The sequence below is a fragment of the Homarus americanus genome, unplaced genomic scaffold, assembly GCF_018991925.1.
Source record: "Homarus americanus isolate GMGI-L3 unplaced genomic scaffold, GMGI_Hamer_2.0 scaffold74, whole genome shotgun sequence".
Taxonomy (NCBI): Eukaryota; Metazoa; Arthropoda; class Malacostraca; order Decapoda; family Nephropidae; genus Homarus; species Homarus americanus.
Window position 1 is genome coordinate 2,714,273 of NW_024716951.1, and position 13,694 is coordinate 2,727,966.

Below are 13,694 nucleotides of genomic sequence, written 5' to 3' on the forward strand. Positions count from 1 at the left end.
GTGGAGGTGTGGAGGTGGGAAGTGGAGGGGGGGAGGTGGTGAAGTGGAGGTGGGGAGGTGGTGAAGTGGAGGTAGAGAGGGGAAAGTGGAGGGATGGGGTGGTATTCTCCTCTTATACCCGTAGTCCTTCTCTCTACAGCTGTCGTGGGGGGGAAGGGGAGGGAGGAAGGGACAAGTGAGAGATAAGTTGGGGAAGAAGGAGAAGGAAGAGAGGGAGGAGGGGTAGGAGGTAAAGGGAGAGAGGGGGGATTTGAGGTGCGCTATTTATAAAGGATTTACGCCCTCTTAATGAGCCCCCAAAGGGATCGATGTAAAGTGTATTTAGCGGAAAACATTTTGGTTTTCCATGGGGGTGGTGAGTGAGGGTCCGGGGAGCCGTACTTCGCGCACCCACTTATCCCCATCGACTCCTCTTCCCCTCTTGGGATAAATGACACGAAGGGATTGTAACAGCCAATCAGATACTGGGATTTCCTATTGCTCCGCCTACTAGAAAGACTCCTCCCACTAGCTCAGAACCAATGGGGCGGGGCCGCCTAAAGCCGATAGCGCGAGGCGAGGGGGGAGAGTGTGTTCAGACAGCTAGGAGGCAACACAGCACCACCGCTACTTGTTCGTCTCCACGGATCTTAGGATACTATAATTTCCCCCGGGACTACTTGTGCTACGACGCCCCACGGTTTACCCAGCGGTCATCCATCCACCATGATAACAGTGAGTACCGCCTGACTCTGCCTCATCTACGGTAGACTCCTCATTACTCCTTCAGAGTCGCCGGCCGCCGCTGCCTCAACACACCACCACATAACCAAGACCCATTTCTCGTTAATTAATACCCGGCATTACATAGTGATCCTTCATAATGACTCCCAAATAGTAGTTAACACACAGACGATTAATTAATTATTTAGACTTAATAACTAATAGCCTCCTAGTGACTATAAAGTTACTGAAGAAACAATAGGAATAAAGACCCAGTGTTTGTCTACATTTAAACGTTAATATTAGACAACTTTCTGTCGTTTAGTACAAGTAAAAGTTTCGTTTAACAATACTGTATATTGTTGACTTAGGTGAAAAGCTTGTGTAGTGGTGAGAGAAGATGGCGGGCGGAGGAACATGGGTTACGGGTCCCTCACTTACAAGGGAGACATTTTAGAGACGATGTGGCGTTCTCTCTCTCTCTCTCTCTCTCTCTCTCTCTCTCTCTCTCGTTAAGATGCCAAGATCTAAACTACATACAATATACAGTAGTTAAGTGCCTAATGATTGTACAGATAGTTAATAATTTAGTGTTGCGTTACAGTAGTGAATGACGTCATTGGACAATTCGTTTCCCCCCATTGGACATAATACACGCAGTTAATTCTAACTCGGACAGAAGTCAATCAGACAAAACCAAAAGTTAATTCTATATCGGACAAAATATAACCAAACCTAACCTGACCTGACCTGACCTGACCTTACCTACACTGAAAGGTAAATAATTTGCGTATGATTGGCCAATTACTCTAATCCATTGATCTTGTATATAGGGTGGTAACTTACGCACGAAGACATTTGATTGGCCAATGATCTAATCCAGTGATCGCATAACAAAAACTGCGGGGAATAAATGATTGTGTGTGTAGTGTAATCTATGTATGATTGGCCAATATTCTAATCCAATAATCGTATAAAAACGCCAGTGTCACTCGTCTAATCCTGGGATATAAAACGCTTGATTAGCCAATGACACAATCCGAATAACATTATGCAAAAAAGAGGATTAGCTAATCATTTGAAGCCAATAATCGTATAATAGACCTGACTGGCTAATTATCTAATCGACAGTAACATAAGAAAACATGATTGGTCAGTTATCTAATCCAATAATCCTATAAAGAATGTGATTGGATAAGATCTAATCCCATTACCATATAAGAAGCTTGATTGCCCATTCATAAAGGTGTAATGTATGCGCGCGCGTGTGTGTGTGTGTGTGTGTGTGTGTGTGTACCTTCGTAATAGGTGTACATATCTGATTCACAACTAATTCGTGTGTACCTTTGTATTGAACTGTACCGCTGTGTAGTGCGTATGAATTGTACCATAAATTCCTTCGTTTCTGTACCACTGTAGTGACTGTACCGCCTCATGTATCGCTTTTCTGTAACTTTTAGTGATACGTACCATTGTATTGTTACTGTACGGCTGTAGTGCGTAAAGATCTGTAGTTTTGTAGCATCTGTCTAAACCGGGAGATTTTACTGAGAAATATTACCGGTAGGTCACGTACAGGTATGAGCTACAGCAGGTACAGTAATTCCCATACGTGTGGTTACAGGAACATACAGTCAGGTACAGCCAACTTTACTTGGAGATGAACATAAGTGAAATCTACTCTGTGTGTGTGTGTGTCAATTACATACATTTTAACAATAGTATTATAGGAGCACAAAATGACGACTGAATCTTTGTGTCGTAACTTGAGTGAATCAGTCAGTTACCTTCTCACATCTCACATCAGCATTAAATCGACCGAATCCTCACTATGAATCACTAAGACTTACGAACTTAGCTACAGTGAAACTTCTACATAACGGACGTCTCTCTGTATATATAATCCGTTAAATGGGGTGACATCTAACGGACCTTAGATATAACGAACTTTCATCTCTATGTCGTCCGTTAAATAGAAGCTTCACTGTATCAAGTCACCCGACGGCTGGATCACGTATCAGGTAACACTGGCGGCGGCGGCGGGGAGTAGCTCCACCTGCGCCGCCTTCCTCAGGTGTGTGACGCCAGGTACTCCACCGCCACCCTCCTCAGGTGTATGGTGTTGTGTGTTGTGATTGAGTGTTGTAGTGTTGTTGTTATTATTATTATTAAGTTACATAAGTTACGGAAATAATAAGAGTTAGATCCATTTATAAAGGCTATTACAACTATCGGTTGCGTCTATTTGTAAGTTATCGCTTAAACGGGTCACATTATAGGGGAATTATTGACCAGATGTTCTCTATAACTCGTTGGGAAGTTAGCGATAATTACCTCTATAATTTCGCGTTTAATTATTGTCAAAATAATTAGGAACAGCCAAAAATACTAAAATTTGGAGATATTTTTTTTATCGCGGTAAATAATCAATTAAATTCTGTAAAATAAATGATAAAATTATTCTTGAAATTAAAACAAAAATAAAGAATAAAAAGAAAAATTTAATACAATAATAAACAGAAATTACGATTAACTATGAGACCGATATAATTAAAATAAATAAAATATATGAATCACATATATCAACAATACCATATAGCGCGAATTATTATAAAGTTAAATATAAATTAAATATACCCATAAAATAAAGTAATATAATAATGCCCCAGAACACATTACATCAACACTCAAATTAATTATATAAAACATTAAACCAATAAAGGAAATAATTAACTACAGACAGCAAAGTAAATTAAATAAATTGATATAAGAATTAAATATACCGGTACTAAATTAATTAGAAAAGATTATAAATAAAATAATAATGAATTAACAACAGAAGGGCGTCTCCTATTACTACTACTACTGATAATAATAATAACTCCTTTCACTTACGTAACTTTACATTAATGTTCTCTGTATGACTGTTAGTCTTTATTATTATTATTATTATTATTATTATTATTATTATTATTATCATTATTATTATTATTATTATTATTATTATTATTATTATTATTATTATTATTATTATTATCATTATTATTATTATTATCATTATTATTATTATTATTATTATTATTATTATTATCATTATTATTATTATTATCATTATTATTATCATCATCATCATCATCATCATCATCATCATCATCATCATCATCATCATCATCATCATCATCATCATCATTATTACATCTCATTATACTGTTACATATAGAATTACTTTAATTATAACACTATAGTATATAAACATCGCTCAGTATAGCACTATTTTGTCTCCCACAGGGGCAAGAGAAGCGGGCAGCACCGACCAGGGGTTTCACCGTCAGAGACCTTCTACAGCTTCACGACGCCCCCACACCTTGCCCAGGTAAACCCACACCTGTACCTGTAGGAGGGGGGTGTTCTGTGCCTGTAGGAGGGGGTTCTGTACCTGTAGGAGGGGGTGTTCTGTGCCTCTGTACCTGTAGGGGGGGTTCTGTGCCTGTAGGAGGGGGTGTTCTGTACCTGTAGGGGGGTTCTGTGCCTGTAGGAGGGGGTGTTCTGTACCTGTGGGGGTTCTGTGCCTGTGGGGGGATTCTGTACCTGTAGGTGGATGTCAACTGTAGGTTTCGTCCTTGTTTTTGCCAAATATAAATTCGCGGTCTTTTTTACCACTATTTTTGTTAGTGTCTCTCTCTCTCTCTTCCTCCATCTTATCTCCTCCCCATCTTCTTTCTCCCACCCTCCTCTACCCTCCCACACTTCTCCTCCCCCTCACACCCACCTCTACCCCTCCCTCTTTACCTACTCCCCAGGGGGTCAAACAACCCGACAGCCTCTATATAAACGACCCCCTCCCCCCCACTGATATAAACCAATCAGTGAGCTCTGTTAAACCCGACCAATAAATGTTAAACACAGCGATACACGTTCTCCCTCCCTCCTCCCCTCCCCACCCCTACCTTCACCTCACCCCCCCCTCACCCTCCTCCTGTCACCATTCTCCCTCACCCTCCTTCTCTCTCACCATTCTCCCTCACCCCTCCTTCCCTCACCCTCCCTCACCCTCCTCCCCACCCTCCCCACCCTCCTTCCCTCACCCTTCTCTCACCCTCCTGTCACCATTCTCCCTCACCCTCCTTCTCTCACCATTCTCCCTCCCCCTCACCCTCCTCCCCACCCTCCCTCACCCTCCTTCTGTCACCATTCTCCCTCACCCTCCTTCTCTCACCATTCTCCCTCACCTCCCCTCACCCTCCTTCCCTCACCCTCCCCTCCCCTCCTTCTGTCACCATTCTCCCTCACCCTCCTTTCTCTCACCATTCTCCTCACCCTCCTTCCCTCACCCTCCCCTCACCCTCCTTCCCTCACCCTCCCCTCACCCTCCTTCCCCTCACCCCTCTCTCACCCTCCTGTCACCATTCTCCCTCACCCTCCTTCTGTCACCATTCTCCTCACCATTCCCTCACCCTCCTTCCCTCACCCATCTCTCACCCTCCTGTCACCATTCTCCCTCACCCTCCTTCTGTCACCATTCTCCCTCACCATTCTCCCTCACCCTCTCTCGCCATTCTCCTCACCCTCCCTCACCCTCCTTCCCTCACCCTCCCTCACCCTCCTACTCTCGCCATTCTCCCTCACCCTCCCCTCACCCTCCTTCTCTCACCATTCTCCCTCACCCTCACTTTGTCTCTCCCTTTACTCTTCCTTCCTCTTAATTTGTTGAACTTTGAAGAAAAAATAATTGAAGACGTTGAAACTTGAGAAACAATTATGTATTTTTTTTATTTACAAAATTTAATAAAACTTTCGGTAATTGAAACAAAAACAAAAGATTTTAGACAAATTAAAAAAAAAAGAAAATTGTTCCACGACCTGAGAATAAAATTAGAGAAAACAAATAAAAATCCCGTTTAATGAGAAAACAAACAAACAAATAAATAAATAAATAAACACCCAAATAAAATTAACCTTTTTAGTAAAACTCATTAACCTGGCGACAAAAATAAAACAAAAATAATGAAAGAAAATAAAGAAATAAAGTTAGGGTAAAGAGTTGGTGATTGAACCTTGTCATTTAAATTGATAATGTTCTCCAGCTAGCCAGTGGGGGGCGGTAATGTGGGTTGTCTACTGAACGTGGTCAATGAGGTACAGATACACCCATTATATTGGTTATTCATCAGTGGGATAATGTTGGTTGTTGTGGTTAATGATGTGGTTGTTGTGGTTAATGATGTGGTTGTTGTGGTTAATGTTGGTTATTGTGGTTGGGTTAGGTTATTGATGTTGTTGCTGTGGTTAGATTAGGTTATTGTTGTTGTGGTTAATAGTGGTTAATTTTGCTGTAGTTGTGGTTAATGCCGGTTATTGATGTTGTGGTTGTGAATATTGGATAATGTTATTGTTGTTGTTGTTATTGTTGTTATTTCTGGTTAATTCTGAAACAATTATTTAAATATTTGTTTTTATTAGTATTTTAACTCTCTACCACCTCCCTACCACCCCTTCCATAACCCCCTACCCCCCTACCACCCTTCACCAACCCTATACCACCTCCCTACCACACCAACCCCTATACCACCTCCCTACCACCCCTTCCATAACCCCCTACCACCCCTTCCACCCCTACCCCCCTCCCCCCACGTGCCCAGCAGCTGCCTCACCATTGCAACGGATTAGTTATAGCATCTGTTTGCCTCACCATCAACACCTAATTTGCATACGAGACTTCATGGCTGCTCTCGTCTGTGTTCAGGGAGACGAGAGGATAGTTGTGGTGGTAGTGGTGGCTGTTGTTGTTGGTGGTGATGGTGGTAGTTCGTGGTAATGGTGGTAGTAGCGGTAATAGTTAGAATCAATAGTAATAGTTATAATGCTTGTTAATATCAAGCTACGTTTTATTTATAAAGTATTAAAATTTCTTTCATTATATATCACAGTTGTTGATATAACAAAAATAATACATTTATACATAAAAAATAAATATAAAATAATGTAGAATAATATTACTAATAATTCTAGAATGATTTAGTTAAGGGAAAAGTTGAGAGATTGAGTTATTAACCCCTCCTCCCCCCCCCACAAAAAAAGAAATATAATTTTTAATTAATCTTCTACCGCTTCTGTATATATTTCACAAAGTTATTATAGATATTTTCGGTAATTTTCTTAATATAGGAATTGAAAATATTATTTTTATTTACTAAATAAATGAGTAAAGTGTTAGTAGAGTATAGTAGAGGAATAAATTGTGTGTTCTTGTGAGCAGTAGGCGAGAGGGTTGGGTGTTAACTTGGCTACACCACGAGTCTACACCAGCTGTGTTGTGTTGAGGTAGCCGCTATTATAACCTCATCTGTTGATTTATAACCAATCATCATTGATATATGCGTGAGTCTAGCAGGAACGGCGGACCTCTGAACATCATTATCCCGGCCTAAAATTGATTGTCACAAGATGTACTGTGGGTTGGTGTTGCTTTGTTTACATTTACGCTGTGGTCGCTAACACTACTTGCAAATGATGATTAATTAGCTGCTCACCGCTACTCTTAGCATACCAGCACGTAAGACTATTAAATAAGCTCTTATATATTTGTATATCATTCTACATGTTTCTCCAATAAAAAATAGAGTTTAATTAATATTGATGACACAAGTGTGAAACGGCAGAAAAAAGTATTTGAATTTACTTATCATAATTATGTGTTGGTACACGAAGAGTAGCGATGAGAGGCTAATTTATCATAATATGCTCGTAGTGTTAGCGGCCTCAGCGGCGTCTGTAAGGAAAGTTATCCGAAATTATAGTGATTATCATGTGAAATAAGCAGTGGGGGGAGGGGGGGGGTTAACTCTTAAGGTAATCCCGCTATTAATGTAACTAAATGTGAGTACTGTACGTGATGATGATGATGAGGAGGAGGAGAGAACAGAGGCAGCCGCTCGATGGTATTGGGAAACATTTGTGAGTCAGTGTGAGAACGATTATGCAGATCATCCAACTATTAAATAGGATGATTTAGCAGTTACTGTAGGGTAATAAGTGATGAGGGGCGGGTGTTGGGTGTTGTGGGTGATAGGTGATGGATGTTGGTGACGGGTGATGGTGTGGTGCATGATGGATGTTGGTGACGGGTGATGGTGAGAACTAACACCTCCTCCTTCTTCCCGTGACAGATGTGGTGGAGGACGACCCACCGCCAGAGGGCCCTGGCAGCCCCCCTGGAGGCCACGACCCCCAGAGCACCGTCCAGGCCGCCGCGGACTCCACGGAACAGGCGGCCGCGGCCCTCACGCCTCCTGACGAGGACATGGAGGCTCTGGAGGTGGACGACTGTACCGAGGAGGACATGGAGGCCACGGGGCGTAAGAGGAAGCGACGGATCCTCTTCAGTAAAGCTCAGACGTATGAACTTGAGCGACGTTTCCGCCAGCAGCGTTACCTGTCGGCACCTGAGAGGGAACACCTGGCCTCGCTGCTGGACCTCACGCCCACGCAGATCAAGATATGGTTCCAGAATCATCGCTACAAGACCAAGAAGATGATCCGGGAGCGGGGTCTTGACGGTCCCCTGCCGCCCCTGGGCTCCAGTTTAGGGTCGTTCTCACAGTCCCTGAGGTGCCTGGCGCCCATGGCCGCCCTCACCCGCACAGACACCACCATCACCTCCCCCGCCCACAGACTACCTGACTACCTCCTGCCGGGGGATAGGCTGCCGGGTCTGGAGTGTCACGCCCCACCACTTCTGCCCCTGGGGCTGCATCACGCTCAGTTCCCAGGACTGTTGCCCTTCCTGCCGGTGTGTCCCTTCCCTCCTCCGTCCTTATCCACCTCCTCCCTCCTCGCCCAGGCCAGCAACCCCCTCCGCACCTCCCTCACCTCCTCCATCACTTCGGCCACCTCTTCCCTCTCTTCCTCCACCTCGCCCTTCGTGTCCCCGACGTCGACGTCTGCTGTAGAAGCGGCCACACTGTGTACCACGACAAGAAGCGCCGGGGAGGCCAACCAGGACCTGACCAGAGTGTTGTCGATGTCACGCCCCGGCTCCCTCAGGGCTGAGGGCGTCTGCTGGTGAACCACGACCCTGGAGGAGTGATTCGCTGATTCACTACACACCTGGTGACTCTACACCACTGGTGACTCTACACCACTGGTGACTATACCACTGGTGACTCTCCACCCCAATGGTGACGGACAGGAGGAAAATGATGAAATGTGACCCTCACAATTAACATAATTATGGAGAAAACTGGTGATCAGATGTGACTGTTGATCAAGGTAAATACTGATCACGTGGTCCTCCTGGTGACTGGTGACAGGTGAGCTGTCTGAGTAACAAGGCCGCGAGCCAATACTTGCATCACCTGGTCAGTGTCAACAAACACCTGGTCAATGTCAATGTTCCTCGTGAGCTGAGAGTTTCCAGGTGATATGTGTGTGTGTGTGTGTGTGTGTGTGTGTGTGAGGTACGTGAGCTGGGAAGAGACTGGTCGAAGTTTGAAGCAAAGACAAACCTCACCAGCAAGTGACATAAAACTCCTGACACAACGCTGAAACGACAAATTAACGTTCGCCAGCCTTCTGCCTGCAGTGGCGTTCATGGTTAGATCACAGGGGTGTTAGGTGACCTCCATGACCTGCAGATCACGCTAAGAGGTCACCACAGGTCACACATCACACCCACACTGTGAAGACAAAACCTTCACAAGCCGTCAACAGCATCGCCAGTCATTGGAGTGTACCACCTGACCTGACCACCTGGCCTCACCACCTGACCTATATCTACCAGCTGTCAGAACTTTTACCATCTGTAAGAACCTCCACCACCTGTCAGAGCCATCCATCACCTCTCCACCATCTGCGGGGACTTCTACAGCCACCTCACCAGTCACTACAGCCACCTCACCAGTCTCTACAGCCACCTCACCAGTCTCTACAGCCACCTCACCAGTCACTACAGCCACCTCACCAGTCTCTACAGCCACCTCACCAGTCTCTACATCACTCTTCCACTCAGAATGCTTCAGTCATTCTGTATCTGGATAGGATGATCATCTAGTGAGGGAGGAAGCACCACTACATCACCACTACTACACCACTACAAGAGGGACCTACAGTAATGAGGAAGACATCACCACTACAGGCTCACCACCACAGGACGGAACCTACAGTACAGTAGTGAGGGGGGCACCACTACAGGACGGACCTACAGTACAGTAGTGAGGGGGGCACCACTACAGGACGGAACCTACAGTACAGTAGTGAAGGGGGCACCACTACAGGCTCATCACTACAGGACGGACCTACAGTACAGTAGTGAAGGGGGCACCACTACATCACTACAGGACAGACCTACAGTAGTGAGGGAGGCACATCGCTCTACTGTAGTATATGTATAGCAGACTGTAAGGCTCATAGGCTAATACAAACAAACTCATCCATTTTATCTTGTATTGTTATTTATTCCTGACTGAGAAAATATTATACAGTTTATTGACTTTATTGACTTTAATGACTTTATTGACTTTTAATGACTTTATTGACTTTATTGACTTTTAATGACTTTATTGACTTTATTGACTTTATTGACTTTTAATGACTTTATTGACTTTATTGACTTTTAATGACTTTATTGACTTTATTGACTTTATTGACTTTTAATGACTTTATTGACTTTTATTGACTTTATTGACTTAAAACCACAAAGAAGTTTTTATTATAAATCTTACTGAAAATAATTAAAGTTTTTATTTGTTTTCCTGATGAATTACTTAAAAAAACTGATGGAAATTTTATTATATATCCGAGACAATTTTTGGTTTTTATTGACTTCGAATAATTATTTTTTTTTAAGTTTATTTAAGTTTTTATTATATATCTTATTGAAAAAAAAATAGTTTTTTATTTGTTTCTCATTACTAAAAAATAATTGAAGGAATTTTATTTGTTATTAATTATTGAAGTATTAAAAAAATATAATGGTTATTCCTTACTTGTGAAATTAGTGATTTTTTTTTTTTACAAATTACTGAATAAATTTAACTGAGAATTTAACTGATAATCACTGAAGGAATTTAACTAAAGAATTGAAGTGATATCGATGAATTTTTATTTAACATTACTGAAGAATTATAAGTGTCTTATTTTTACTATTTTAAGTGGAGAGATCTAAGTAACATTTATACTTAAAGCTACTTATGAATCCGGATAACAAATATAACAAAACAATAAGTGTGAGGGATCAAAAAATTCCCAAACTACTCTCTCTCTCTCTCTCTCTCTCTCTCTCTCTCTCTCTCTCTCTCTCTCTCTCTCTCTCTTTCTCTCTTCTCTTCTCTTTTCATATAACGGAATTTTCTCTCCATTTGGTCCGTTAAATAGAGGATCCACTGTATGTTGAGAGACGGAAAAATAATGATAAATAATGATAAACACACGAGTAAAAAATAACGAAAAACAACAACGAAAATAAACAACAATAAAAATAAACAATAACAATTAAGATAAACAACAAAAACTATAGATAAGCAAAAATAATCATCACATTCATCTCACAAAAACACTCAAATTTTTTCTGAATTAACACACAAAAAAAAATTACCTCACCTCAAAGTCAACACCCAATATGGCGGTTAAACTACGCTAAGACAATACTAGTTTAATTGTTATTTATTTTAAAAGGATTAATTTCACCGTTGCTGACCCACTTCCGTGTACCCGAGTCTCGTTAAGGCTTAACACACTGCCCAATATATATCGCTAGCCCTTGACGTTAATGGTCTACCCTCTATTTATCGCCAGAGATGGAGGACCAAAGTGTTGAAACAGTTTGGTCCCATTTAAGTTAGACTATAATTATTGGTTAGCCCTAAGAGGAACGTCTCTATACTGGCGATGTTTAAGGGGTAGTGTCTCTTACTAGGTCGTATTTGGCGATATTTATGGGTTAATGTTTCTTATTTATAATATTTGGCAATATCTATTATAGTCTTATACCGTAATTGGCGATAATTAAGGGGCAGTGTCATATATCAACTGGAGATATCTATGGGTGAAATTCATAGTACAGTATCCTACGTTGTACCTGGCGATATCTATGGGGTAGTGTCTTGGTGAAATTCATAGTACAGTCTCCTACGTTGTACCTGGCGATATCTATGGGGTAGTGTCTTGGTGAAATTCATAGTACAGTCTCCTACGTTGTACCTGGCGATATCTCTGGGGTAGTGTCTTGGTGAAATTCATAGTACAGTCTCCTACGTTGTGCCTGGCGATATCTATGGGGTAGTGTCTTGGTGAAATTCATAGTAAAGTCTCCTACGTTGTACCTGGCGATATCTATGGGGTAGTGTCTTGGTGAAATTCATAGTACAGTCTCCTACGTTGTACCTGGCGATATCTATGGGGTAGTGTCTTGGTGAAATTCATAGTACAGTCTCCTACGTTGTACCTGGCGATATCTATGGGGGTAGTGTCTTGGTGAAATTCATAGTACAGTCTCTACGTTGTACCTGGCGATATCTTTGGGGTAGTGTCTTGGTGAAATTCATAGTACAGTCTCCTACGTTGTACCTGGCGATATCTATGGGGTAGTGTCTTGGTGAAATTCATAGTACAGTCTCCTACGTTGTACCTGGCGATATCTATGGGGTAGTGTCTTGGTGAAATTCATAGTACAGTCTCCTACGTTGTACCTGGCGATATCTATGGGATAGTGTCTTGGTGAAATTCATAGTACAGTCTCCTACGTTGTACCTGGCGATATCTATGGGGTAGTGTCTTGGTGAAATTCATAGTACAGTCTCCTACGTTGTACCTGGCGATATCTATGGGGTAGTGTCTTGGTGAAATTCATAGTACAGTCTCCTACGTTGTACCTGGCGATATCTATGGGGTAGTGTCTTATTCCTTGACTGGCGATACTTAAGGGGTTGGCGATATTCAAAGGGCAATGTTTATTAAGGAAATTATAGAGATAAATATTGATACGTGGAAGTACTGTGGTGGTAAGAGGAGGAGGAGGAGATGGAGAGGATGGGGGAAGAGGAAGAGAGAGGGAGAGGAGAGGGAGAGGAGATAAAAAATAGAGGAACACTATCAACTGAGGGAGGGTGAGAGAGAGATGGGGAAGAAGGGAGGGAGGGTGAGAGGGAAAGGAAGGAAGGAAGGAAGAAATAGGGAGGGAGAGTAGGAGGTAAGTAAGTAATCTAGTGAAGGGAGAGACAGAGGAAGGAAGGAGGGTGGTTGAATGGAAGGGAGGGAGGGCGGGAGGGAAGGAGGAAGAGAAAGAGGGAGGGAGAATGGAGGAGTAAGAGGGGGGGTTAGAGGGAATTAAGAAGGGAGAGATGGAGTGGAGGGAAAGAAGGGGAGAAGGAGAGAGAGAGAGGGGGGGGGTAGGGAGGGAGGATGGAAGAGTAAGAGGGAGGGAGACAGGGAGAGCAGGAGGGAGGGAGGGAGGGAGGGTCACCCCACCTCCTCCAGTAATTTAGTGACGCCTGATAGTGCGTGTCTTGGCGGCCTGGTCTTTATGATGTTCCCACCGCCACCCGCCGCCACCGCCACTCGCCATCCGCCACCACCCGCCACCACCCGCCTCTTACCATCATCTGCCTCCTGCCATCACCTGCCATCTATGCCATCGCCTGCCATTTCTGCTCTTCGCCTTACCAACACATCAAAAACGTTCCCAAATTTACTGGGCCAGATAAGTGTGTTCTCGTGTTGCTGGCTGTGCCAACACTGCCACCAAATGTTCCTCTGCCACCACTACTACCTTCACTATTTCTCTGCCATCATCACCACTACTACCAATAGTTCTCTACCACCATCACCACCACCACCAACACTGTTACTCTACCACCACCACCAACACTGTTACTCTACCACCACCACCAACACTGTTACTCACCACCACAACAATGTTACTCTACCACCACCACCAACACTGTTACTCTACCACCACCCCACACTGTTACTCTACCACCACCACCACACACCAACAC

At 43.0% G+C, this 13,694-nt stretch overlaps 1 protein-coding gene across 1 annotated transcript; it reads left to right on the forward strand.

Moving 5' to 3' along the window:
• Nucleotides 1-567: 567 nt before the first annotated feature.
• Nucleotides 568-10,138, forward strand: LOC121858745 (homeobox protein Dlx1a-like). Its single transcript, XM_042355380.1, has 3 exons — nt 568-714; nt 3,991-4,075; nt 7,869-10,138. Exons 1-3 carry the CDS (start codon nt 706-708, stop codon nt 8,765-8,767), a joined length of 993 nt encoding a protein of 330 aa, XP_042211314.1. The 5' UTR covers nt 568-705; the 3' UTR covers nt 8,768-10,138.
• The last annotated feature ends 3,556 nt before the right edge of the window (nt 10,139-13,694 follow it).

Bases quoted from the DNA above. Each gene is read 5' to 3' on its own strand.
- LOC121858745 (XM_042355380.1), top strand. The intron at 4,076-7,868 runs GTAAACCCACAC...TTCCCGTGACAG, and splicing joins CGCCCCCACACCTTGCCCAG to ATGTGGTGGAGGACGACCCA.